Source organism: Ranitomeya imitator, chromosome 4 (genome assembly GCF_032444005.1).
Source record: "Ranitomeya imitator isolate aRanImi1 chromosome 4, aRanImi1.pri, whole genome shotgun sequence".
Classification (NCBI taxonomy): domain Eukaryota; kingdom Metazoa; phylum Chordata; class Amphibia; order Anura; family Dendrobatidae; genus Ranitomeya; species Ranitomeya imitator.
Genome location: NC_091285.1, coordinates 35,712,649 through 35,738,702, shown reverse-complemented (window position 1 = coordinate 35,738,702; position 26,054 = coordinate 35,712,649). Strand labels below are relative to the sequence as shown.

At 43.5% G+C, this 26,054-nt stretch overlaps 1 protein-coding gene across 4 annotated transcripts in view; it reads left to right on the top strand.

The window, feature by feature from the left end:
• The window catches only part of GRIA1 (glutamate ionotropic receptor AMPA type subunit 1), a 315,034-nt gene that overhangs the window by 175,251 nt on the left and 113,729 nt on the right, over window positions 1-26,054 (top strand). For 2 of the 4 annotated variants that reach the window (XM_069763529.1, XM_069763528.1), the window contains exons 3-4: window positions 22,556-22,795; window positions 23,661-23,845. In XM_069763529.1, the coding sequence (XP_069619630.1) occupies window positions 22,556-22,795; window positions 23,661-23,845 (425 nt within the window). Of the gene's footprint in view, window positions 1-22,555; window positions 22,796-23,660; window positions 23,849-26,054 lie in introns of all 4 variants that reach the window. The other 2 variants (XM_069763527.1, XM_069763531.1) reach the window with 1 other exon arrangement.

Below are 26,054 nucleotides of genomic sequence, written 5' to 3'. Positions count from 1 at the left end.
TATCATTAGTTTGCACTTAGCTTTACTTAGACAACGTGCTGACAATTTGCCTAAAGGTACATCGCGGGGACTGTTTCCGATGTTCATAAATTCATATCAATGAGAAGAATGTTAAATATTGTGTAAAGCAGTGTTTGACAATATTGCACATCAAAAAGTCGTATAAACAGGGGCAGTACCGCTGTCATACAACTTATCATTATATTTGATTTTTACAAAGGACTGTAGGCTTGATATGATGATGCACCAACCACCAATGTGCGCTGATATTCTCATTATTGGTGCATTGGAGAATTTATGTCCCTAAAGACCATTGTTCCTCAACTCCAGTCCTCAAGAGCCACCAACAGATCTTGTATTTGGGATTTCCTTAGGGCCCTTTCACACTACATTCTTTCCCACACTCGTTGGCCCCATCGGGGCTTCACCTAACCACACCCAAAATGGAATTCGGGGCCACTGACTATAATGAGGAAGACATAGCCACCATGTGCTCTGTCGTGCATCGTTTTCAGCTGTATATGCCTATTGAAGTCAGACAGCTAGACATAGTAGACTACATCTTGTGTCTACCTCCAATTGGCATATACAGCTGAAAATTATGCACACTGTGACTCCATTTGCACCATTATAGTCAATGGCATCGTTGGAGCATATACCTGAATCCCATTTTGCTGGGGTTCGGACAGATGCTCTGACCCAAGGCTCTGAACGTGGAAAAGAACCCAGTGTGAAACGGCCCTTAGAATTTCACAGGTTATGGAATTATCACCCTATGAAAGCTAAGGAAATACTGAAAACATGACCTGTTGGTGACTCTTGAAGACTGAAGTGTTTATGCCATTGGGTTAGGAAGGACCTAAGGATTTGGGGGGAGATAGAGAATACATAAATCAAAATATTTTTTTAATTGCTTCTAAAATAATAATAATAATAATAATAAATAGGTGCCCCCATGGTAACAGAATACGCTAAATCCTGTGTAGTCTGATCCTGTAGTCATCTGTATATTTGTACTCAACATGGATGGTCAGGAATGCCCATTTTAGATCAACTGTGCCTTTTTTGAGGTTTATTTCTTAAGATTCTATCACTAAAATCTTTACTGTTGGTGAGTCTGAGTCATATCATCTTCCATGTCAATGCTACTTTTTGCATTCCCACCATCTGTAAATTTCTAAGACATAGCGGACAAATGTAAGGGAGTATCACTACATAATCAGACTACACGATCAGACTACACATGGAATGTTTGTAGTCTGTTACCATGGAGATGCATGCAAGTGTGTCTCACTTAATTAGATTATCATTAAAAAGGTAATTTATTTCAGTTCTTCAATGCAAAAAGTGAAACTCATATATAGAGTCATTACAAACAGAGATTGGTTAATGCTTCCAAAATCCTCCTTGCATATTAGACTTGTGTGGTGGATAAGGTAGCAGACACCCTCAATTTAGCACACCCGAAATCTCACCTGGTGCACACAATAGCTAATTGGATAAATTGCTGCAAGTTTTAAAGGAAATCTGTCAGCAGAGTGTGTGTGGGGGGGAAAGATAAGTGAGACACTGTGAGAGGACAACTGCAACTGCAAATGTGTTTGTAATTAGACAAGCTTCACATCTGTTGTACTGTGTTAGCTCTGATCTCACTGTAGAGCTGTGTGTGATTAAGAGAGCAAACTGTCAGTCATTACATGTCTCACACTGGTACCGCACTCTTTCATTTAAAATAAGCTCTGGAGGCAGATTCTCAGGGAGATCTATGTCCATCCCATAGATCTTTACAGCTCATTTACATATTAAGAAAAACGTGGGTATCTCTGGAATAAAACGTCGGATCGCAAATATCAAGGCATCATTTAATTCAACTTTTTATGACCTACAGGATGGCTTAGTAGGGTTTATCATACTGACAGATGCCCTTTATACTTTTCCTTACCAAAGGGTTGTAATTAGGGTTGAGCGAAACGGGTCGAACATTTTCAAAAGTCGCCGACTTTTGGCGAAGTCGAGTTTCATGAAACCCGATCCGACCCCTGTGCGTGGTCGGCCATGCGGTACGCGACTTTCGTGCCAAAGTCGCGTTTCAATGACGCGAAAAGCGCCATTTCTCAGCCAATGAAGGTAAACGCAGAGTGTGGGCAGCGTGATGACATAGGTCCTGGTCCCCACCATCTTAGAGAAGGGCATTGCAGTGATTGGCTTGCTGTCTGCGACGTCACAGGGGCTATAAAGGGGAGTTCCCGCCGACCGCCATGTTACTGCTGCTGATCTGAGCTTAGGGAGAGGTTGCTGCCGCTTCGTCAGAAGCAGGGATAGCGTTAGGCAGGGTCCATTAACCACAAAACCGCTTGTGCTGTAGCGATTTCCACTGCCCAACACCACCTTCGGTGTGCAGGGACAGTGGAAGCTCCTTTTTTTTTTTTTTTCCTCAGCGCTGTAGCTCATTGGGCTGCCCTAGAAGGCTCCCTGATAGCTGCATTGCTGTGTGTACGCCGCTGTGCAAACCAACTGCTTTTTTCAAAGCACAAATCCTCTTGTTCCTTCCTTTCTGCACAGCTATCTTGTTTGTTTGTCCACACTTTTTATTTAATTTGTGCATCAGTCCACTCCTTATTGCTGCCTGCCATACCTGGCTGAGATTACTGCAGGGAGATAGTAATTGAAGGACAGTTCCTTTTTTTTTTTTTTTTTGTGGGAGATTAAGATTGACATTTCTGCTAGAGTGCCATCTCTGTCTGTGTCATCTCTCACTCAGTGGGCCATAGAAAGCCTATTTATTTTTTTGCTTGATTTGGGTTCTAAATTCTACCTGAAAAAATCAATAAATCAATCAGTGGGAGATTAATATTGGCCTTTGGGCTTGTGTGCCAGTCCTAAGCGTGCCATCTCTCTCTCTCTCAGATAGTGGGCCATAGAAAGCCTATTTTTTTATTATTTTATTGGGTTTATAAATTTTCCCTGGGAAAAAAAAAAAAGTGGGAGATTAATATTGGCCTCTGGGCTTGTGTGCCAGTCCTGAGCGTGCCATCTCTCTCACAAATAGTGGGCCATAGAAAGCCTATTTATTTTTTTGGTTGATTTGGGTTCATAATACTACCTGAAAAAATCAATCAATCAATCAGTGGGAGATTAATATTGGCCTTTGGGCTTGTGTGCCAGTCCTAAGCGTGCCATCTCTCTCTCTCAGATAGTGGGCCATAGAAAGCCTATTTATTATTATTTTTTTTATTGGGTTTATAAATTTTCCCTGGAAAAAAAAAAAAAATGGGAGATTAATATTGGCCTCTGGGCTTGTGTGCCAGTCCTGAGCGTGCCATCTCTCTCACAAATAGTGGGCCATAGAAAGCCTATTTATTTTTTTGGTTGATTTGGGTTCATAATTCTACCTGAAAAAATCAATCAATCAATCAGTGGGAGAAAAATATTGGCCTCAGGGCTTGTGTGCCACTCCTTACTCCTGTGTGTGCCATCTCTCACTCAGTGGGCCATAGAAAGCCTATTAATTTTTTTGCTTGATTTGGGTTCTAAATTCTACCTGAAAAAATCATTAAATCAATCAGTGGGAGGTTAATATTGGCCTTTGGGCTTGTGTGCCAGTCCTAAGCGTGCCATCTCTCTCTCTCTCAGATAGTGGGCCATAGAAAGCCTATTTTTTTATTATTTTATTGGGTTTATAAATTTTCCCTGGAAAAAAAAAAAGTGGGAGATTAATATTGGCCTCTGGGCTTGTGTGCCAGTCCTGAGCGTGCCATCTCTCTCACAAATAGTGGGCCATAGAAAGCCTATTTATTTTTTTGGTTGATTTGGGTTCATAATTCTACCTGAAAAAATCAATCAATCAATCAATCAGTGGGAGATTAATATTGGCCTTTGGGCTTGTGTGCCAGTCCTAAGCGTGCCATCTCTCTCTCTCAGATAGTGGGCCATAGAAAGCCTATTTATTATTATTTTTTTTATTGGGTTTATAAATTTTCCCTGGAAAAAAAAAAATGGGAGATTAATATTGGCCTCTGGGCTTGTGTGCCAGTCCTGAGCGTGCCATCTCTCTCACAAATAGTGTGCCATAGAAAGCCTATTAATTTTTTTGCTTGATTTGGGTTCCAAAATCTACCAAAAAAAATCACTAAATCAATCAGTGGGAGATTAATATTGGCCTCTGGGCTTGTGTGCCACTCCTGACTCCTGTGAGCGTCATCTGTCACTCAGTGGGCCCTAGAAAGCCTATTTTTTGTTTTATTTGTTTTCTAAATTCTCCCTGAAAAAATCATTTCATTTTCTTTGGTTTCTAAATTATTCCTGAAAAAAATCATTTTTTTTGTATTTTTTTTTCTCTAAAGTCTCCCTGAAAAAAAAAAAAAAAATCTGTGGGAGATTCATATTGCCCCTTCTGCTTGTGTGCCAGTCTTGACTCCTGGGTGTGCCATCTCTCTCTCTCTCCCCAATTGTGGGCCATAGAAAGCCTATTAATTTTTTTGCTTGATTTGGGTTCCAAAATCTACCAAAAATAATCACTAAATCAATCAGTGGGAGATTAATATTGGCCTCTGGGCTTGTCTGCCACTCCTGACTCCTGTGTGCGTCATCTGTCACTCAGTGGGCCCTAGAAAGCCTATTTTTTGTTTTATTTGTTTTCTAAATTCTCCCTGAAAAAATCATTTTATTTTCTTTGGTTTCTAAATTATTCCTGAAAAAAATCATTTTTTTTGTATTTTTTTTTCTCTAAAGTCTCCCTGAAAAAAAAAAAAAAAAAAAAAAAATCTGTGGGAGATTCATATTGCCCCTTCTGCTTGTGTGCCAGTCTTGACTCCTGGGTGTGCCATCTCTCTCTCTCTCCCCAATTGTGGGCCATAGAAAGCCTATTAATTTTTTTGCTTGATTTGGGTTCCAAAATCTACCAAAAAAAATAACTAAATCAATCAGTGGGAGATTAATATTGGCCTCTGGGCTTGTGTGCCACTCCTGACTCCTGTGTGCGTCATCTGTCACTCAGTGGGCCCTAGAAAGCCTATTTTTTGTTTTATTTGTTTTCTAAATTCTCCCTGAAACAATCATTTTATTTTCTTTGGTTTCTAAATTATTCCTGAAAAAAATCATTTTTTTTGTATTTTTTTTTCTCTCAAGTCTCCCTGAAAAAAAAAAAAAAAAAAAAATCTGTGGGAGATTCATATTGCCCCTTCTGCTTGTGTGCCAGTCTTGACTCCTGGGTGTGCCATCTCTCTCTCTCTCCCCAATTGTGGGCCATAGAAAGCCTATTAATTTTTTTGCTTGATTTGGGTTCCAAAATCTACCAAAAAAAATAACTAAATCAATCGGTGGGAGATTAATATTGGCCTCTGGGCTTGTGTGCCACTCCTGACTCCTGTGTGCGTCCTCTCTCACTCAGTGGGCCCTACAAAGCCTTTTTTTTTTTTTTTTCCTAAATTCTCCCTGAAACAATCATTTCATTTTATTTGTTTTATAAATTCTTCTGTAAAAAATAATTTTTTTTTAATTTTTTTTTTTTCTGAAGTCTCCCTTTTAAAAAAAACAAACACAAATCAGTGGGAGATATATATTTACATTTGCGCTTCAGTGACAGTCCTGCGTGTGTGCCATCTCATTTGTTGCCAACAACAACAGAGTGTGTAACATTGTGGCTGATTTTCGTTGTGGTCTCACCCACCTGTAAAGGGGTAGCTAAATCATACTGAAGTTATAGCTCACCGAGTAAGTTGTGTGACAGCAACAAATACCGTTCGTTTGGTAACGTTTTTAAAACAATGAGGAAGTCTGGTGGAAGAGGTCGTGGCCGGGGGCGTTCATTGTCAGCTGGTAATGAGGGTAGTGGTAGTGGTGGAGCATCAGGTGGTCGTGGGAAAAAAAATATTGCACCTAAGTCTGGAGCTGTGGAGCCAGGTTCGTCGTCTGGCTACACAAGGCCTCGAACCCTCCCTTTTCTGGGAGTAGGAAAACCGCTTTTAAAGCCGGAGCATCAAGAGCAAGTTTTGGCTTATCTTGCTGACTCAGCCTCTAGCTCTTTTGCCTCCTCTCGTGAAACTGGTAAAAGTAAAAGCAGCGCGTCGTTAGTGGATGTTCACGGTCAGGGACAAGTCGCTTCCTTGTCCTCTTCAGCAAAAACAACAACAGAGAAGAATGCAGCAGGCGACACAACGGGTTACTCCATGGAGCTCTTTACACATACCGTCCCTGGCTTAGAAAGTGAAGCAGTTAACAGTCCATGCCCATTACAAGTTGAATCTGACATGGAGTGCACTGATGCACAGCCACAGCCAGACTACTATGCTGGTCCTTTGACTCAGACCACAACATTGCCCTCGCAGGGTGCTGATCAAGAATCAGACCCTGATGAGACTATGTTGCCCCATCACGAACGCTATACCACCGACCGACACGGTGACACAGACGAAGTTGCACACGAGCTACAAGAAGAGGTAATAGATGACCCAGTTCTTGACCCCGATTGGCAGCCATTGGGGGAACAGGGTGCAGGCGGCAGCAGTTCTGAAGCGGAGGAGGAGGGGCCGCAGCAGGCATCAACATCGCAACAGGTTCCATCTGCCGGGCCCGTATCTTGGCCAAAACGCGTGGCAAAGTCAAAACCTGTTGGAGGACAGCATGGCCATCCGGTTAAAGCTCAGTCTGCAATGCCTGAAAAGGTATCCGATGCTAGAAAGAGTGCAGTCTGGCATTTTTTTAAACAACATCCAATTGATCAGCACAAAGTAATCTGTCAAAAATGTTCAACTACCTTAAGCAGAGGGCAGAATCTGAAAAGTCTCAATACAAGTTGCATGCATAGACATTTAACCACCATGCATTTGCAAGCTTGGACTAACTACCAAACGTCCCTTAAGGTTGTAGCACCCTCGGCCAATGAAGCTACTCATCAACGCAACATCCCTTCCGGCAGTGTAGGGCCACCATTTTCTGCACCACCTGCAGTATCTGTGCAGGTTTCTTTGCCAGGCCAAAGCAGTCAGGGTCAGGGAATCTCCAGTTTCGTAGTAGGAAACACTGCATCTAGGGCACCGGCGGCAACAATACCATCTCCCACCATCTCTCAGTCTGCCATGTCCACCGGCACCCCCGCTAGTTCCACGATCTCCAGCTCTCCAGTCCAGCTCACCCTACATGAGACTATGGTTAGAAAAAGGAAGTACTTAGCCTCGCATCCGCGTACACAGGGTTTGAACGCCCACATAGCTAGACTAATCTCGTTAGAGATGATGCCCTACCGGTTAGTTGAAAGCGAAGCTTTCAAAGACCTGATGGACTACGCTGTACCACGCTACGAGCTACCCAGTCGACACTTTTTTTCCAGAAAAGCCATCCCAGCCCTCCACCAGCATGTTAAAGAGCGCATCGTCCATGCACTCAGGCAATCTGTGAGCACAAAGGTGCACCTGACAACAGATGCATGGACCAGTAGGCATGGCCAGGGGCGTTACGTGTCCATCACGGCACACTGGGTAAATGTGGTGGATTCAGGGTCCACAGGGGACAGCAAGTTTGGGACAGTTCTGCCTAGCCCACGGTCTAGGAAACAGTTGGCTGTAGCCGTTCGCACCCCCTCCTCCTCCTCCTCCTCCTCGTCCTCCTGCAGAAGCGAGAGCTCGTCCACAGACCGCAGTCGCACAACCACTCCATCCGCAGCTGCCACTGTTGCACACCAGGTCTCCCATTATGGGGCAGCTACTGGCAAACGTCAGCAGGCTGTATTGGCTATGAAGTGTTTGGGCGACAACAGACACACCGCGGAAGTTCTGTCCGAGTTCTTGCAGCAAGAAACGCAGTCGTGGCTGGGCACTGTAGATCTTGAGGCAGGCAAGGTAGTGAGTGATAACGGAAGGAATTTCATGGCTGCCATCTCCCTTTCCCAACTGAAACACATTCCTTGCCTGGCTCACACCTTAAACCTTGTGGTGCAGTGCTTCCTGAAAAGTTATCCGGGGTTATCCGACCTGCTCCTCAAAGTGCGTGGACTTTGCGCACATATCCGCCGTTCGCCTGTACACTCCAGCCGTATGCAGACCTATCAGCGTTCTTTGAACCTTCCCCAGCATCGCCTAATCATAGACGTTGTTACAAGGTGGAACTCAACACTGCACATGCTTCAGAGACTGTGCGAACAGAGGCGGGCTGTTATGTTTTTGTGGGAGGATACACATACACGGGCAAGCAGTAGGATGGCAGACATGGAGTTGTCAGGTGTGCAGTGGTCGAAGATTCAAGACATGTGTCAAGTCCTTCAGTGTTTTGAGGAATGCACACGGCTGGTTAGTGCAGACAACGCCATAATAAGCATGAGCATCCCCCTAATGTGTCTGCTGATGCAAAGTTTGACGCACATAAAGGATCAGGCGTCTGCACCAGAGGAAGAGGAAAGCCTTGATGACAGTCAGCCATTGTCTGGTCAGGGCAGTGTACAGGACGAGGTAGCGGGCGAAGAGGAGGTGGAGGATGAGGAGGATGATGGGGATGAGTATATTTTTAATGAGGAAGCTTTCCCGGGGTCATTGGAAATTGGTGGCGTGGCAAGGGCGGGTTCTGGTTTTTTGAGGGACACAAGTGACGTAGATTTGCCTGCAACTGCCCCTCAACCAAGCACAACCGCAGATTTGACAACTGGAACTTTGGCCCACATGGCGGATTATGCCTTGCGTATCCTCAAAAGGGACACACGCATTACAAAAATGATGAACGATGACGATTACTGGTTGGCCTGCCTCCTTGATCCTCGCTATAAAGGCAAATTGCAAAATATTATGCCACATGAGAACTTGGAACTAATATTAGCAACAAAACAATCAACTCTTGTTGACCGTTTGCTTCTGGCATTCCCTGCACACAGCGCCCGTGATCGTTCTCACACGAGCTCCAGGGAACAGCAGACCAGAGGTGTTAGAGGGGCAGAAATCAGAAGTGGCGTTGGCCAGAGGGGTTTTCTGACCAGGTTGTGGAGTGATTTTGCTATGACCGCAGACAGGACAGGTACTGCAGCATCAATTCAAAGTGACAGGAGACAACATTTGTCCAGTATGGTTACAAACTATTTTTCATCCCTTATCGACGTTCTCCCTCAACCGTCATTCCCATTTGATTATTGGGCATCCAAATTAGACACCTGGCCAGAATTGGCAGAATATGCATTGCAGGAGCTTGCTTGCCCGGCAGCTAGTGTCCTATCAGAAAGAGTATTCAGTGCTGCAGGTTCAATACTAACTGAAAAAAGGACTCGTCTGGCTACCCAAAATGTAGATGATCTAACCTTCATTAAAATGAACCACAACTGGATTTCGAAATCTTTTGCCCCACCTTGCCCGGCTGACACCTAACTTTCCTATGAAAAGGTCTTGCCTGTGGACTCTTCTGAATGACTTTTCCAATCTCGTAATTTTCTGCACCTGATTGTCCAGCATACGACATGTTTACTCCTAACAAAATGGCCAAACTCCCCACACGGGGCCGTGGTATCGCCACTTTGCGCCAGCACCCGTGAGAGTGCTGTTTGTCTGAAGAGGTGGGTGTGCCCGCTTTTGGTCGACGGCACTGCCACTGGGTCCCTCATAGTACAATAAAGTGTCTCTGGCGGTGGTGGTGCGCACCCAACGTCAGACACACCATTGTAATATGAGGGGCCCTGGGCCTGTACCGCCGGCCACAAGACAGTTCCCCCCCCAGCTCAAACAGTGCTCTACCACTAGCAAAATTATCTCTCACAGCTTCACCAATGTTTAGTCTATGCGCTGACATCCTTCAATGCCTGGCACTGACAATACCATTGTTTTGACATTTTTGTTATGTTAGGCCTTCGAAGCCTGTCTGCGGTCCGTTCTTTCTACAACTACTACACTGACCAGGCCACTGCTGGCCGTGTTCCCCTGGAACCAATTTAAACTTGCCTACAGCCAGCCCAATTTTGTTATGTTAGGCCTTCTTAGCCTGTCTGCCGTCACTCCTTCCACTAGACTTCCACTGACCAGACCACTGTTGCCCGTGTACCCCTGGAACCAATTTTAAATTGCCAACAGCCAAATGTTATTATGTTAGGCCTTTGATGCCTGTCTGCCGTCACTCCTTCCACTAGACTTCCACTGACCAGACCACTGTTGCCCGTGTACCCCTGGAACCAATTTTAAATTGCCAACAGCCCAATGTTATGATGTTAGGCCTTTGATGCCTGTCTGCCGTCACTCCTTCCACTAGGCCTCCACTGACCTGTCTACTGCTGCCCGTGTTCCCATGGAACCAATTGTAAATTGCCTACAGCCAGCCCATTTTATTACGTTAGGCCTTCGAAGCCTGTCTGCGGTCCCTCCTTCCACTAGGCCTCCACTTACCTGTCTACTGCTGCCCGTGTTCCCCTGGAACCAATTTTAAATTGCCTACAGGCAGTCCAATTTATTATGTTAGGCCTTCGAAGCCTGTCTGCGGTCCCTCCTTCCACTAGGCCTCCACTTACCTGTCTAGTGCTGCCCGTGTTCCCCTGGAACCAATTTTAAATTGCCTACAGCCAGCCCATTTTATTATGTTAGGCCTTCGAAGCCTGTCTGCGGTCCCTCCTTCCACTAGGCCTCCACTGACCTGTCTACTGCTGCCCGTGTTCCCCTGGAACCAATTTTAAATTGCCTACAGCCAGCCCATTTTATTATGTTAGGCCTTCGAAGCCTGTCTGCGGTCCCTCCTTCCACTAGGCCTCCACTTACCTGTCTACTGCTGCCCGTGTTCCCCTGGAACCAATTTTAAATTGCCTACAGGCAGCCCAATTTATTATGTTAGGGCTTCGAAGCCTGTCTGCGGTCCCTCCTTCCACTAGGCCTCCACTGACCTGTCTACTGCTGCCCGTGTTCCCCTGGAACCAATTTTAAACTGCCTACAGGCAGCCCAATTTATTATGTTAGGGCTTCGAAGCCTGTCTGCGGTCCCTCCTTCCACTAGGCCTCCACTGACCTGTCTACTGCTGCCCGTGTACCCCTTGAACCAACATCATAAAATAAAAAAAAAAGTATTTTGCTTATAAAAAAGAAAATACTGGTGAGATATCAAATGCAGACATTTTAACATTAAAAACAAACACACAACTAAAATCTGGTACAGTACTAAAAATGGCCACCAGCTACAATTACTTTATCCTGCAAGTATTTAACTGAAAGTTTTTTTAAATTGAAAACACAGATATGGCATCCACCGAGTGTTGTCCTGTCGCGTCTTCTTTATATTATTGCCGAGAAGATGCAAAACAATGAAAATAATAAAATCATTAATTACCAAAATAATAGAGAAAGTCAACACCACATTGCAAATAAACATTCATTCCAAATAAAGAAGCAGGGCGCGTCCGAGGGTGAGTATATACCTAATAAGAATATAATCACCCTCGGACGCGCAATGCTTATTTCCAACAGCCTTCCTTCCTAAGAATCAGCCCTTCCGTGGTGTAGAGAGACGTTGTGTTACACTTCAAGGTGTTCCCCAGGTTGTCTTTCCTGAGCTTCGATCTTCCGGCTCTCGTTTAGTAGTTCTTGGAAACTACACTGCATTAGGCCTTCAAATTGGGTATGGGGTGTAGAGAGAGGGTGTGTTACACTCCAAGGTGTTCCCCAGGTTGCCTTTCCTGAGCTTCGATCTTCCGGCTCTCGTTTAGTAGTTGTTGGAAACTACGCTGCATTAGGCCTTCAAATTGGGTATGGGGTGTAGAGAGAGGGTGTGTTACACTCCAAGGTGTTCCCCAGGTTGCCTTTCCTGAGCTTCGATCTTCCGGCTCTCGTTTAGTAGTTCTTGGAAACTACACTGCATTAGGCCTTCAAATTGGGTATGGGGTGTAGAGAGAGGGTGTGTTACACTCCAAGGTGTTCCCCAGGTTGCCTTTCCTGAGCTTCGATCTTCATGCTCTCGTTTAGTAGTTGTCGGAAACTACGCTGCATTAGGCCTACAAATTGGGTATGGGGTGTAGAGAGAGGGTTTGTTACACTCCAAGGTGTTCCCCAGGTTGCCTTTCCTGAGCTTCGATCTTCCGGCTCTCGTTTAGTAGTTGTTGGAAACTACGCTGCATTAGGCCTTCAAATTGGGTATGGGGTGTAGAGAGAGGGTGTGTTACACTCCAAGGTGTTCCCCAGGTTGCCTTTCCTAAGCTTCGATCTTCCGGCTCTCGTTTAGTAGTTCTTGGAAACTACACTGCATTAGGCCTTCAAATTGGGTATGGGGTGTAGAGAGAGGGTGTGTTACACTCCAAGGTGTTCCCCAGGTTGCCTTTCCTGAGCTTCGATCTTCTGGCTCTCGTTTAGTAGTTCTTGGAAACTACACTGCATTAGGCCTACAAATTGGGTATGGGGTGGAGAGAGATGGTGTGTTACACTCCAAGGTGTTCCCCAGGTTTCCTTGCCATTGCTTCGGTCTTCCGACTCTCGTTTAGTAGTTGTAGAAAAGTACACTGCATTAGGCCTACAAAATGGGTATGGGGTGGAGAGAGATGGTGTGTTACACTCCAAGGTGTTCCCCAGGTTGCCTTTCCTGAGCTTCTATCTTCAGGCTCTCATTAAATTGTGGTTAAATGGAACAACTGCATTTGGCGTACTAGTTGGTTTGGGGCCTACTATCGGTGTCTGCCACTCCTTGCTGTACTCCTGGTTTCCTGTCCTGAAATTCCATTTTCAGGCTCTCGTTAAGTAGTTGTTAATGTTAGACTGCATTTGGCCTACTAGTTGGGTTGGGGCATACTATCGGTGTCTGCCACTCCTTGCTGTTCTCCTCCACTGAACAAAGCTGTGCCGCCTGTTTACTACGGTTGCCAATTTTGAACTGCATTTCGACTACTTACTGATTTGGCCCTACTCTCTGTGTCAGCCTCTCATTCCAGTTGTCCTCCACTGCAATGCCCCCTGGTTATTCCTGTGTTACCAATTTTGAACTGCATTTAGCCCACTTTATTCTTTGGGCCTATATCTGTGTTTCCACTTCATCGTGCCCATTGCCCAGCCAGTGATAGATGAGTCTGCTGGTACATTGACCCATAACGCAACATTCCCCGTGCATGCTATACAACAACATTGTGACCATGCTGAAAGTCAGGTTGCTCTTCCCGCATACCATACCACCTTACACGGGGACAAAGAGGAAGGTGCAGATGAAAGTGCAGGTTCCTTCATCAGGTGGGGGGAGGAATACTAGTTGGCGACGTCACTGGCACAGGGCCTCTCATAGTACGCAAAAGTGTTGCTGCCGGTGGGAGGCGCCCCCGCCGTGCAAACACACCGCTGTACTTTGAGGGGCCCTGTGCCAGTGCCAATGCCAACGAGTGGGCCCCCCCTGCTTGCTCAGGTTCACAGCACTTGCAAAGTTGAAATACTTACCTCTCCCTGCTCCACTGCCGTGACGTGGTCCAGATTTCCTGGGCCCACTAATTACTTGAACCAGCCCTACCCCACACAACTTTAGCCAAATGACCCCCAATTTCAAATGCCTTCCAATTATTATAAGGTAAATTACGCTTGACAAGCTTCATTAAGAAGAATGGATGGTTTTGACATTAAAATGGGCACTCTAGGTGTTTTCCTGGCCCCCACTCACTGCCGACTATGCTGCCCCATTGACTTGCATTGGGTTTCGTGTTTCGGTCGATCCCGACCTTTCGCCATAATCGGCCGATTTCACTCGACCCGACTTTTGAGATAGTCGGGTTTCGCGAAACCCGGCTCGACTCTAAAAAGGTCAAGGTCGCTCAACTCTAGTTGTAATGATATACGGTAAATATTATTTTGATATGGGCATCTTACTGTAGGTGACCTAAAAGCAGGCCTGGTATCCTTGCATTAGTGATGCACTAGAGAAATAGAAAGAGTGAATTTGAGGTTGGACAAGATCATTAACGACCTCTCTGTCAAGGGTAGTTCCCAAAGGATTTACGTTCCTAAAGTGAGAAATTTCTGGCTGATATTCATTTACATTTCATCCCACAAAGGACTGGGATGATGGACATATGATATTACCCTCAATATTCTGTAAATTACTGTCTGCAGATTTCTAATTCCTGGAAGTCTCAATTTGACCCTGCATACTGTGTGTATGTATATATATATATATATATATATATATATATATATATATATATATATATATATATACAGTTAGGGCCAGAAATATTTGGACAGTGACACAAGTTTTGTTATTTTAGCTGTTTACAAAAACATGTTCAGAAATACAATTATATATGTAATATGGGCTAAAAGTGCACACTCCCAGCTGCAATATGATAGTTTCCACATCCAAATCGGAGAAAGGGTTTAGGAATCATAGCTCTGTAATGCATAGCGTCCTCTTTTTCAAGGGACCAAAAGTAATTGGACAATGGACTCTAAGGGCTGCAATTAACTCTGAAGGCGTCTCCCTCGTTAACCTGTAATCAATGAAGTAGTTAAAAGGTCAGGGGTGGATTCCAGGTGTGTGGTTTTGCATTTGGAAGCTGTTGCTGTGAGCAGACAACATGCGGTCAAAGGAACTCTCAATTGAGGTGAAGCAGAACATCCTGAGGCTGAAAAAAAAGAAAAAATCCATCAGAGAGATAGCAGACATGCTTGGAGTAGCAAAATCAACAGTTGGGTACATTCTGAGAAAAAAGGAATTGACTGGTGAGCTTGGGAACTCAAAAAGGCCTGGGCGTCCACGGATGACAACAGTGGTGGATGATCGCCGCATACTTAATTTGGTGAAGAAGAACCCGTTCACAACATCAACTGAAGTCCAGAACACTCTCAGTGAAGTAGGTGTATCTGTCTCTAAGTCAACAGTAAAGAGAAGACTCCATGACAGTAAATACAAAGGGTTCACATCTAGATGCAAACCATTCATCAATACCAAAAATAGACAGGCCAGAGTTAAATTTGCAGAAAAACACCTCAAGAAGCCAGCTCAGTTCTGGAAAAGTATTCTATGGACAGATGAGACAAAGATCAACCTGTACCAGAATGATGGGAAGAAAAAAGTTTGGAGAAGAAAGGGAACGGCACATGATCCAAGGCACACCACATCCTCTGTAAAACATGGTGGAGGCAACGTGATGGCATGGGCATGCATGGCTTTCAATGGCACTGGGTCACTTGTGTTTATTGATGACATAAGAGCAGACAAGAGTAGCCGGATGAATTCTGAAGTGTACCTGGATATACTTTCAGCCCAGATTCAGCCAAATGCTGCAAAGTTGATTGGACGGCGCTTCATAGTACAGATGGACAATGACCCCAAGCATACATCCAAAGCTACCCAGGAGTTCATGAGTGCCAAAAAGTGGAACATTCTGCAATGGCCAAGTCACTCTCCAGATCTAAACCCAATTGAGCATGCATTTCACTTGCTCAAATCCAGACTTAAGACGGAAAGACCCACAAACAAGCAAGACCTGAAGGCTGCGGCTGTAAAGGCCTGGCAAAGCATTAAGAAGGAGGAAACCAGCGTTTGGTGATGTCCATGGGTTCCAGACTTAAGGCAGTGATTGCCTCCAAAGGATTTGCAACAAAATATTGAAAATAAAAATATTTTGTTTGGGTTATGTTTATTTGTCCAATTACTTTTGACCTCCTAAAATGTGGAGTGTTTGTAAAGAAATGTGTACAATTCCTACATTTTCTATCAGATATTTTTGTTCAACCCTTCAAATTAAACGTTACAATCTGCACTTGAATTCTGTTGTAGAGGTTTCATTTCAAATCCAATGTGGTGGCATGCAGAGCCCAACTCGCGAAAATTGTGTCACTGTCCAAATATTTCTGGCCCTAACTGTATATATATATATATATATATATATATATATATATATATATACTGTATGTGCATGAGTTAAAAGAGAAGGGGATGTGTTGTAATGATGTTCCACTGACCCACGAAAGAAGATAATTCTGAGGATGAGTCCTTCTTCTTACAGAACATGTCCACTTTTAATGAAATGCTAGCCTTTGTTATTAGCATTGCACACATAGTATATATCATGAATAAGATCTATTAGTTAATTTGTAATGATGAGCATAATTGCCGAAATTTAGGTTCTGCAGTTTGCTTGAATTTGATGAGAAAATTTGATTTGCATCGAATTTGGTGTCAGTGTCGATGTCGGTGACTCTACAAGCCACTTATACTCACCAGACCCACAGCTGACTCTCACCAAGCTCCTGTTTGGTCGTCTTCTTCAGTCCTCACACCGGGGCTGGGCTGTCATCACTGGACCATCTTCAGCCTCTTCCTGTTCCCCGTGATCTTCGGCGACTTCCGGCACTAGACGGCTTTGGTGTCTCCTGTATGTCATAACATCATGGCCATTTTGGTGTAAAAGATGATGCTTCACACTGAACGACACCAAAGATGGCCAAGTGAAGCTCACATCAGTGACCGGCCCGAAGAAGACAATTGGGGTTGCATGGTTGGGCAATGATTAATTTCTTTATTATTTTACAGGGAATTTGTCATGACCCCAAATCTAATTAACATGCATTTATGGGGCTTGTCTGAAGGTTAATAGTGTTCTAAATCTGCCTAAAGCAAGAACTATCAGGAGGATATAAACTCAGCTTTCAGTCATAGAGGTGTGCATCAAGGGTATTCAGTCACCAAACAGCAGATAGTGATCGGCAGCTGTAAGCACATTGACTGACAGGCATCACTGCACTGGTATGCTGCAGAGACATCTGTCAGTCAATGTGATAGGGCTTGCTTAAAGTAGCCACACCGGAACGGCTCTATGACTGAAAGCCGGTGGCTATAGGGAGGTATAAAGTTAATTTCCTCCTTGTAGTTGTGCTTTCAGTGTGGCGGCCAGGCAACTTTAGAATGCTATTGATCTGTAGATTAACTCTATATTTATAGGGTAATAGCATTTGGGAACATGACAGGTTCCCTTTAACTCCTTACGAGCCTTTTTGAAGCTAGCTGACCCCCCATTGTGCTGGTTTCGTGGGAATTGAATCACAAAAAATTATTAATTTTGTTGTTAAAATTCAAAGTGAATTCAATTCAGCTTGAAATGTTCACCTCTTGTCATAGACCCTTGTAGCAAATGTTTGCTTCCAAAGTCACCTCCAAATAGGGTGACTTCTACTGATTTTTAGAGGCCTGAAACCATTGGTGAATTATGCGCTTCTCTGATAAAACAGTCAATTCCTGAGTTTGAATATCGATAGCTCTAAAAAAGAACAACTATATATATATTTTTTGTTTGATCGCCATTACTGTTTTAGCCCATCTTAAAGGGGATCTGTCACAAGATGAAAAGTGGCCAGTTCTTTGGACTTATTTTTTCCCGCTGCTCCCCTTAGTATTTTTTTAAATATGTTATACCGTTCCAGAGATATGATCCTTATGTAGTGCTAATTTGTATATTCTTAATCAAGGGGGCAGTGCTCACAGGGTAATAATGAAGTGCAGCCTAAAGACACGCCCAAGAGGATCCTGTGAGCCACGCCCCTCTTTTAAAGACCATAAAAATCAGTACTGAATAAAAAATATCCATATCTCTGGAATCATACTGTGGATTTAAAAAAAACGAGGAAAAGAAAAAACCTTGGAATAAAATAAGTTCAGAAACTGGCCATTTTTGACCTGGTGACAAGTTAAAGGGGTTGTCTATTGGTTTGCTGTAACAGTGCCACACCTGTCCACAGATGCTTTTCAGTATTGTGGCTATGCTCAATTTAAGTGAGTTGGTCTGAGCTGTAATACCACATACAAATGCTCTCTAGGAAAAAAAACATAATTTAAATGTGTCTATAAAAAATATCTGAAAAATATATTGAACCAGAAAAAAAAATCAAGAAAAGCAAAAGAAATTCTGTATTTTTTTTTATCATTGGGGTGTATAACAGCAGGAAGAAAAATATCAAATTCTTAAAAATAAAAAAAGCAATAAAAAAAACAAAACTCCGCAGCATTCTAGCTGGTCACAACCAGTAACCAATTCACTAGAGCCTCAAAAGAAATGGAGATTAATTCATAAAAAAAATATGAATGAGCCAAAAATGTTTGCCATAAAAAATCTACATACAGTAATTATATAAATATGTACATAAACTATATAGAAAAAAAAAACAACCAAAAAAAACATAGCAGGTCATGTGTGGTATACCATGTATTCATCCGTTGTGTGCAGTCAGAACTGTCATTGTAATGTTGAAGACAAATGAAAGCCATTAAGCTCTGGTCAAAAGGGACAAAAACATTACTTCTGAAGTGCCGGTCTATGAGTCATTTATATATATTTTAAACCCATTTTACTAGTCACACAGATAGACGGTAACGCAATAAAAGCTAAAATAGGGATTCATTGCATTTTAGGTCTGCTAGAATTTGCTTTATTGTATGTACACTGGAGAATACTTTCTGTTTTTATATTTTCAAAACGGAAAAATAACTGAGTGTGAGTGAATCATCAAATAATAAAAAGACCTAATAGAGAATAAAAAAAATAGTGGGGAAATAAATGTACTAAATACAGCTAGAAAGCAAATATGTGTATCAGCATGCAAGTTACTAATGCCGCCTGAAAGGCAAAGAAGTTAAGGAAAATGTGTTATCAGAAAAGGAGTTACTATTCATTATGTTATATATGTTATATATATATGTCCATAGTCATTACCTGGCTTTCATTGCTGACAATTATAGTTTTGCTGATGAGGTGTCTGTGCTCCTCGTCAGGTATTCTGATCTTTGTTACCTGACCTAGGATTTGTTTTGACCATTCGTTTGCCTAACCCTTTTGTCGTAATCTGCTACTTTCTTGGCATTTTGACCTCGGACTGTTTCCTGACTACACGTTTGTTTCACCTATCTATGATGTACTCTCTTGACTTTTGACTTCAGACCTCTTGACTACCCAGCCTCACGGCTTATCCGTACGTAGTGGCTAGCGTTACACATCACAGTCAGAATTACAATAAAGGTAACAGCTGTATATGCAGCGGATAACACTCGATCCACCATTCGCAATAGATGTCACAGCTCACCTTCTCCTCTCCCTTTGCAATGACCTTTTGCCTGAGCATGCTCAGATTAGAAGCTCGGAAACTTTTATACAAAACATAGAGTCTAAGTGCTGAGTCAGACTGCCGTATAACTTGTGCAAGGGTGTCATCGCACTGCACGCACTGGCCTGGCACCCTTCCTTACCTGAGCAAGATAGTATGATGTGTTTCTATGCTGCTGTCAAGCTCAGCTCAGGAAAGCCGACAGCCATTACAAGGTTTACGATGCTATTCTCGCACAAGAAATATGGCAGTGGAGCGCCCCCAGACGCAGGGCCGCGGGGTACTCAGTACCGGGCCTCTCTGTCTTGGTCCTGGGGTTGTCACGGTGGCTAGACCCGGTCCGTGACCCTGCTAAGGGGCATCCAATGAAAGGTGATGGTGCGTGGTACAAGACGCAATGAATAACGAGGACACAGGGTTGCAGTCTCTTTACCTTTTTACTGAAGGCTTCGGGATCCGCAATCCAGAGCACTGCTAACAGAGCTGGCTGAGACCGGCCGGTCCAAAGGCACATCCAGAGTTCCCTTTGCAGGTGGAAATCAGTGCCTACCTCCTAGCGCCTGTGTGTTGTAGTTCTTCCCTGCTGAGCACCACGTGATAGTCCTCACAACTGTTGTGTATGTTTTCGATGTTCTCTCTCTCTCCGTCCCCCAGATGATATGGCTAGGACGCACCCGTATGACGGGGTAGGCATGGAGTTATTTTATAGGGACCCTAGAGACGCCATCTCCCACAATTGCCTCCTTTGTCTTCGTTAGGTGTAAAAGGTGAGACAGCCAACCTATAGTTAACTGTCCTGCCGTAGTTCGAAGTAATGCGTAGAGTCTGTTACTTCCTTGGTGCTCCGGCCACCGGCTACGCGCCTCAGAAGGATGTTGCCACGGTCTTAGGGGCACGACTCCTTCTGGTTCTATCTCCTTCATGCTATGATCTCGCTTCTCACTTTTTCACAATATACTTCGCTTCGTGTCCTTTCTTAAGATGCCGCCGCAAGGTAGTGCAGGCACGGCTCCATAACAATCTGTCCTTTTTCTAGGCCGCTGTCAGGATCCCACCCCTGACAGGTCCTCTCCCGCACTCTCCCGGGCTGCTTTCTTCCTAACTTCCTGTCCAACCCCCAGTTTTACCAGAGTGTGAGGAGTGGCCTAAAAAATAGAACCACCCCCCCGGTGGCCGGAGTGTGAAGTGTAGTGTGTGACTGTGATACCTGGTCAGGTGAACTTCTTTAGTGCAATCATACGTAACATCACTCCCCTTAGTGGCAGAGCGACATTACTGCAACGACCAGGACTCTGGGGCACTGCAGCAGTGTGTCTCTGCCCTAAGTCAGTCAACAGCTACTGATGTCAAAGTGCCGAAAAGGAAGTCGGAGTCATAAATTAGGCCTAGTGGCCAGTGTGGAAATTGCAACATTTTCTAGTTTTTTTTTTTTTTTTTAATATAGTGAGATGAAAAATTTAAAAAAGAGTAGGTGGACTGAAAGACGGGAAAGTGACAGGAGCAGAAGACAGACTAATGTGGGTATGCAATATGATCTCTGAGGAGTGGCAGATGGAAGATCTAAAAGGCTATTCTTCTACTCTATTGGAAAGAGTTGGCTCGGACTCTATGAAGACACTGTTCCTTTCACCAAACCGAAATTATTTGGGAGTGTAACTTTAGAACATTGCAGTCGCACCCGAGTCCTGAGCCTTATGAGGCCCAAAAAGTCAGTTTGGCTCATATGAAAAAAACTATACTATTACTAACCCATAATAGTTTGTGACCCTGTTAAGGATTTTGTATTGGGACTCACAAACTTCAAGTTATGTCACTTACTGGCACTTATGGCTTCCATATCGATGCAGGTGGTGGCATTTTTAACATATCTGTCTGGGTCCTTGATGGCAGGTCTCCTAAATCTACCGTGATGGCATCACTCCTTTTCTAGATGTATCTCTTCATTAGATTTTTTTATGTAGCTGAGGTAGGGCAGCTTTCTGATCTTAAGTTACAGATAAAGCTGTATGGGAGATTTTCTTCTATTTTTACAACATCCATATATTTCCTTCTTTTTTTTTTGCATTATTCTACAGCATGAGAGATGCTTGTTAAGAATTGGATGCTTTTTGTTCTTGTCAGTTGTCGTTTTTGACTTATACACTGGATATAAACACCTTTGACATTTTACTTATAGCTTTAAGGCATCTACAGTTTCAAAAGAAAGTTTATGAATAGTTTTATTTTAAAATGTCCCAGTTTTCTCTATGTAGCTCCTATATGTCACCATAGTAACAGACTACAAACAATCTCTGTCGAGTCTGATCCTGTAGTCATACTGTTTTCCACCCATCCCATTTCTGCTGCTAACTTATATTTGGTGGGTAAGCGAACACAGGGGACAGAATGAAGAGGGTATGGTTGCAGGATCAGACTACTTATAGCGTGTTGTAGTCTGTTTCCATGGAGACACATTTATTTTAGACAAGAGTTTTTTAAAAATGTATTTCAATATGTGATATAGTGATTACAAGATAAATCTATGCTATGTGTCAATTCTGATTAACAAATAATGTGAGGTTTTGGTTCCTGAATTTGAGAATCTGCTAATTATGGTTTGGTAGTAAACTCTTTGTTTAAAAAAGACCTTTCACAATGTAATAGTGGCTGCAGCACTGAATAAAACTTTTTTTTAAGTAATTTCATTTTTCCGTTCCAGAGATATTGTCAATCAAAGTGTTTGGTACCTAATGAGTTAACTTTTGTCAATGCCAAGTGGGTGTTATCAGAGAGTTTTAACTTGGGCTGATGTTACTTTTCGCCCTGTATGATGCTGGCCAATCATAAACAGGCAGCAACACAGGAGAAAAAGAACACGCCTCACATCAGATTAGGTTTCTTAATATGTAAGATGTAAGGATACAGCTCTGCTCTCCTGGTCTAAAATATTAGCGTGAACTATTTCTTAGGATTACTATTAGCAGCAGTAGTAGGATCTTCATTATAAACATATGGTCCGATTCATCAATTGCTTTTGTTTTTTCTTCTGTGGCATTCATTGACATTTTTTGTGCCAAATTCTTCAAAATGGTACATGTGGTTCATGATTTCTGCGCAAATGAAAAATTGCTCTTTATTGGTCTTTAACCCATTTTTTTTTACTTTTTAGTGCAAAAAGTTATAGCATTTGCACACAAATATTTGCCATACATGTTGGACACTCCAAGAGTGAAACTGGAGAACATTTGCTCAATAATTTTGCACCTTTTTAGCAAGTCGCAATTAAATAAAAAAAAAACATGGTGAACATACATAAAATATACTATAAAAGGTCTGAAATTAAAAGACGAACAAGGCGTAAAAGGAAAAAAAGACGAAAGAGTACTAAAACAAAAATTAGACAAATATGGCATAAATGAAAGAGAAGAGAAAAACACCAAAAAGAAGGCGCAAAATCACTAATTAGGCCCGATATAGATGAAACATGTTGTCTAAAATAATAAACTTATTTTGTATAGTAATTATGAGGCTTATGAACAGCTTTCTGACCTCTGTTCTCTTTTTTTCAGTTTGTTCACAGTTTGCTAAGGGAGTGTATGCCATATTTGGATTCTATGACCGGAAGACAGTCAACATGCTGACATCATTCTGCGGTGCTCTCCACGTTTGCTTTATCACCCCCAGCTTCCCCGTAGCCACATCCAATCAGTTTGTTCTACAGCTCAGACCAGAACTTCAGGATGCTCTTATTAGTATTATAGAATATTACAAGTGGAAAAAGTTTGTGTACATCTATGATGCAGACCGAGGTAAGATGGTTCCTTGGATCAACGTCTGGCATGGGAGTATAATCAGAGAATAGGTTATAGGTTATATCCAATCTCTTAAAATTGATGGTTCACAATTAGGGTATGCCGTCCATCATTATTTGATTGGTGGAGGTCCCATTCTGCCCACCCAAAATGATCAGCTGTTTAGAGGGCACTCGTGAGAGCGCAACATCCTTCTTGATGGATCCACCAATTTCGATGGCAGCCAAGTAACCAGATCAGGTCTTTTCCAATGTCATCACTGTTTTTTTATGGTATATGCGCAGTGAATGCACCGTGTATGCGATTTAAGAAGTAGGAGGATGCAAAGATGCCCAAGATAGCAAATACATTCCGCTGTGTAAAATGTAGAATAGGGCCACTGACAGATCCTCGAATCAGAACTGGCAAGTTATAGCAAGTGGCATGCAGGTCAGTTGATATAAAAAATACACAACTGCACCAAATGTTGCTTTCATTTAAAATTAATTTGCAATTTATCCTCTATCTCAGTGGTCCGAAACCCGGCAGTATTGAGAATGGTTCTCCGACACTCCAATGATGGGGCTCTGCAGAGCCCCATCTTGAATGAAACGATTCATGTTCTCAAAGTGGACAATGAATGGGGCAGAGGTCGAGCATGTGCACTATTGCTCCATTTCTAGTAGGGACTTTCCGGAACTCCGTTCTCAGGGTTCTGATGCCTCATTCTTGAGATTGATATGGGTTCCAGTGATCTGGTCCCCTGAAATCAGCAAGTTATTTTCTATCTATGGTTAGGGAATAATACATTTAAATACATTTAGAAAATGAATTTAGTAATTTTATTTTTCCCAGAAAACCCCATTAACTCTTCTGTTTCCAGGTTTATCCGTTCTCCAAAAAGTATTGGATACAGCAGCAGAGAAGAACTGGCAAGTGACAGCTGTAAATATACTCACCACCACAGAGGAAGGCTACCGCTTGCTTTTTCAAGATCTGGACAAAAGCAAAGACCGTCAGGTTGTAATAGATTGCGAGTCGGAACGACTGAATGCCATCCTCACCCAGGTAGTGTTGACATTTTCCGCAAAGTCAGCTGCTGTACAATAATTACAGAACACTAGCTACCAACTTTGTCTTAATTATCTGTTGAATGGATACTTTACACATTACATTTCAGTCCATAAACCCTTCTTGATAGCCATATTTGATTTTCACAACTAAGTCTATCATTGAAAAAAATAGAAAGCATGGTGTCTAGTACTGTTGCAAGATGACATAGGTTTAAATGCATCCAAAGGCAATATTTGCATGGAGGCTATATGTTCTTCCCATTTATTTTGTCTGGTTAGTGCATTTAAGTAAACTGGTGCAGCACAAGAAAATTCCTGGAGACAGGAGTGGAAGGTTCTGATTACGAAGGATGTTGGTCTTAAATCAGTGACAGAGTGGAGATCACATGTAGAGTGGTAGACAAAGAGAAGGGAGAAGATGCAGGATGGTGGAGCACTGTGGAAAGAAAATGTAGGGTAATAGCCAGAAGAGGGAGGAGATGCAGGATGGTGGAGCACTGTGGAAAGTAAATGTAGGGTAGTAGACAGAAGAGGGAGGAGATGCAGGATGGTGGAGCACTGTGGAAAGTAAATGTAAGGTGGTGGACAGAAGAGGGAGGAGATGCAGGATGGTGGAGCACTAAGGAAAGTAAATGTAGGGTGGAGGACAGAAGAAAGAGGAGATGCAGGATGGTGGAGCACTGTGGAAAGTAAATGTAGGGTAGTAGACAGAAGAGGGAGGAGATGCAGGATGGTGGAGCACTGTGGAAAGTAAATGTAGGGTAGTAGACAGAAGAGGGAGGAGATGCAGGATGGTGGAGCAGTGTGGAAAGAAAATGTAGGGTGGTGGACAGAAGAGGGAGGAGATGCAGGATGGTGGAGCACTAAGGAAAGTAAATCTAGGGTAGTAGACAGAAGAGGGAGGAGATGCAGGATGGTGGAGCACTGTGGAAAGTAAATGTAGGGTGGTGGACAGAAAAAGGAGGAGATGCAGGATGGTGGAGCACTGTGGAGAGTAAATGTAGGGTGGTGGACAAAAGAAGGAGTAGATGGAGGATGGTGCTGTACTGTGGAGAGTAAATGTAGAGTTGTAGACTGATATGAGGGATCAGATGCAGAGTGGTGTAGCACTGTTGAGAGTACATGTAGGGTGGTAGGCAGACTTAAGGGAGGAGAGGCAGAATGGTGCAACCCCGTGGAGAGTACATGTAAGGTGGAAGACAGTGTAAAGGAAGGAGATGCAGGTTGGTGTAGCACTGTGGAGAGTACATGTAGAGTGGTAGACAGCGATGAGGGAGCAGCTGCTGGGCGGTGTAGCATTATGAAGAGTACGGTGTAGGGTGGTAGACAAAGATGAGGGATCAGATGCAGGTTGGTGTAGCACTGAGGAAAGTACGGTGCAGGGTGGTAGTCCGAGATGATGGAGCAGATGCCGGTTGGTGTAGCACTGTGAAAAGTACATTGAAGGGTGGAAGATGAGGGAGAAGATGCAGGATGGTGCCACACTGCGGAGAGTACATGTAGAGTGGTAGATAGAGATGAGGGAGCAGATACAGGATGGTGCCGCACTGTGGAGAGTACATGTAGAGTGGTAGATAGAGATGAGGGAGCAGATGCAGAATGGTGTAGCACTGTGGAGAGTACAAGTAGGGTGGTACACAGAGATGAGGGAGCAGATGCAGAATGGTGCAGCACTGTGGAGAGTACGGTGTAGGATGGTAGATAGGGATGAGGGATCAGATGCAGAATGGTGTAGCACTGTGGAGAGTACAGTGTAGGATGGTAGATAGAGATGAGGGAGCAGATGCAGGTTGGTGCCGCACTGTGCAAAGTACGGTGTAGGGTGGTAGATAGAGATAAGGGATCAGATGCAGGATGGTGCCGCACTGTGGAGAGTACAAGTAGGGTGGTAGATAGGGATGAGGGAGCAAATGCAGGATGGTGCCGCACTGTGGAGAGTACGGTGTAGGGTGGTAGGTAGAGATGAGGAAGCAGATGCAGTATGGTGTAGCACTGTGGAGAGTACGGTGTAGGGTGGTAAATAGAGATGAGGGAGCAGATGCAGGATGGTGTAGCACTGTGGAGAGTATGGTGTAGGGTGGTAGATAGAGATGAGGGATCAGATGCAGGATGGTGCCGCACTGTGGAGAGTACGGTGTAGGGTGGTAGATAGAGATGAGGGATCAGATGCAGGATGGTGCCGCACTGTGGAGAGTACGGTGTAG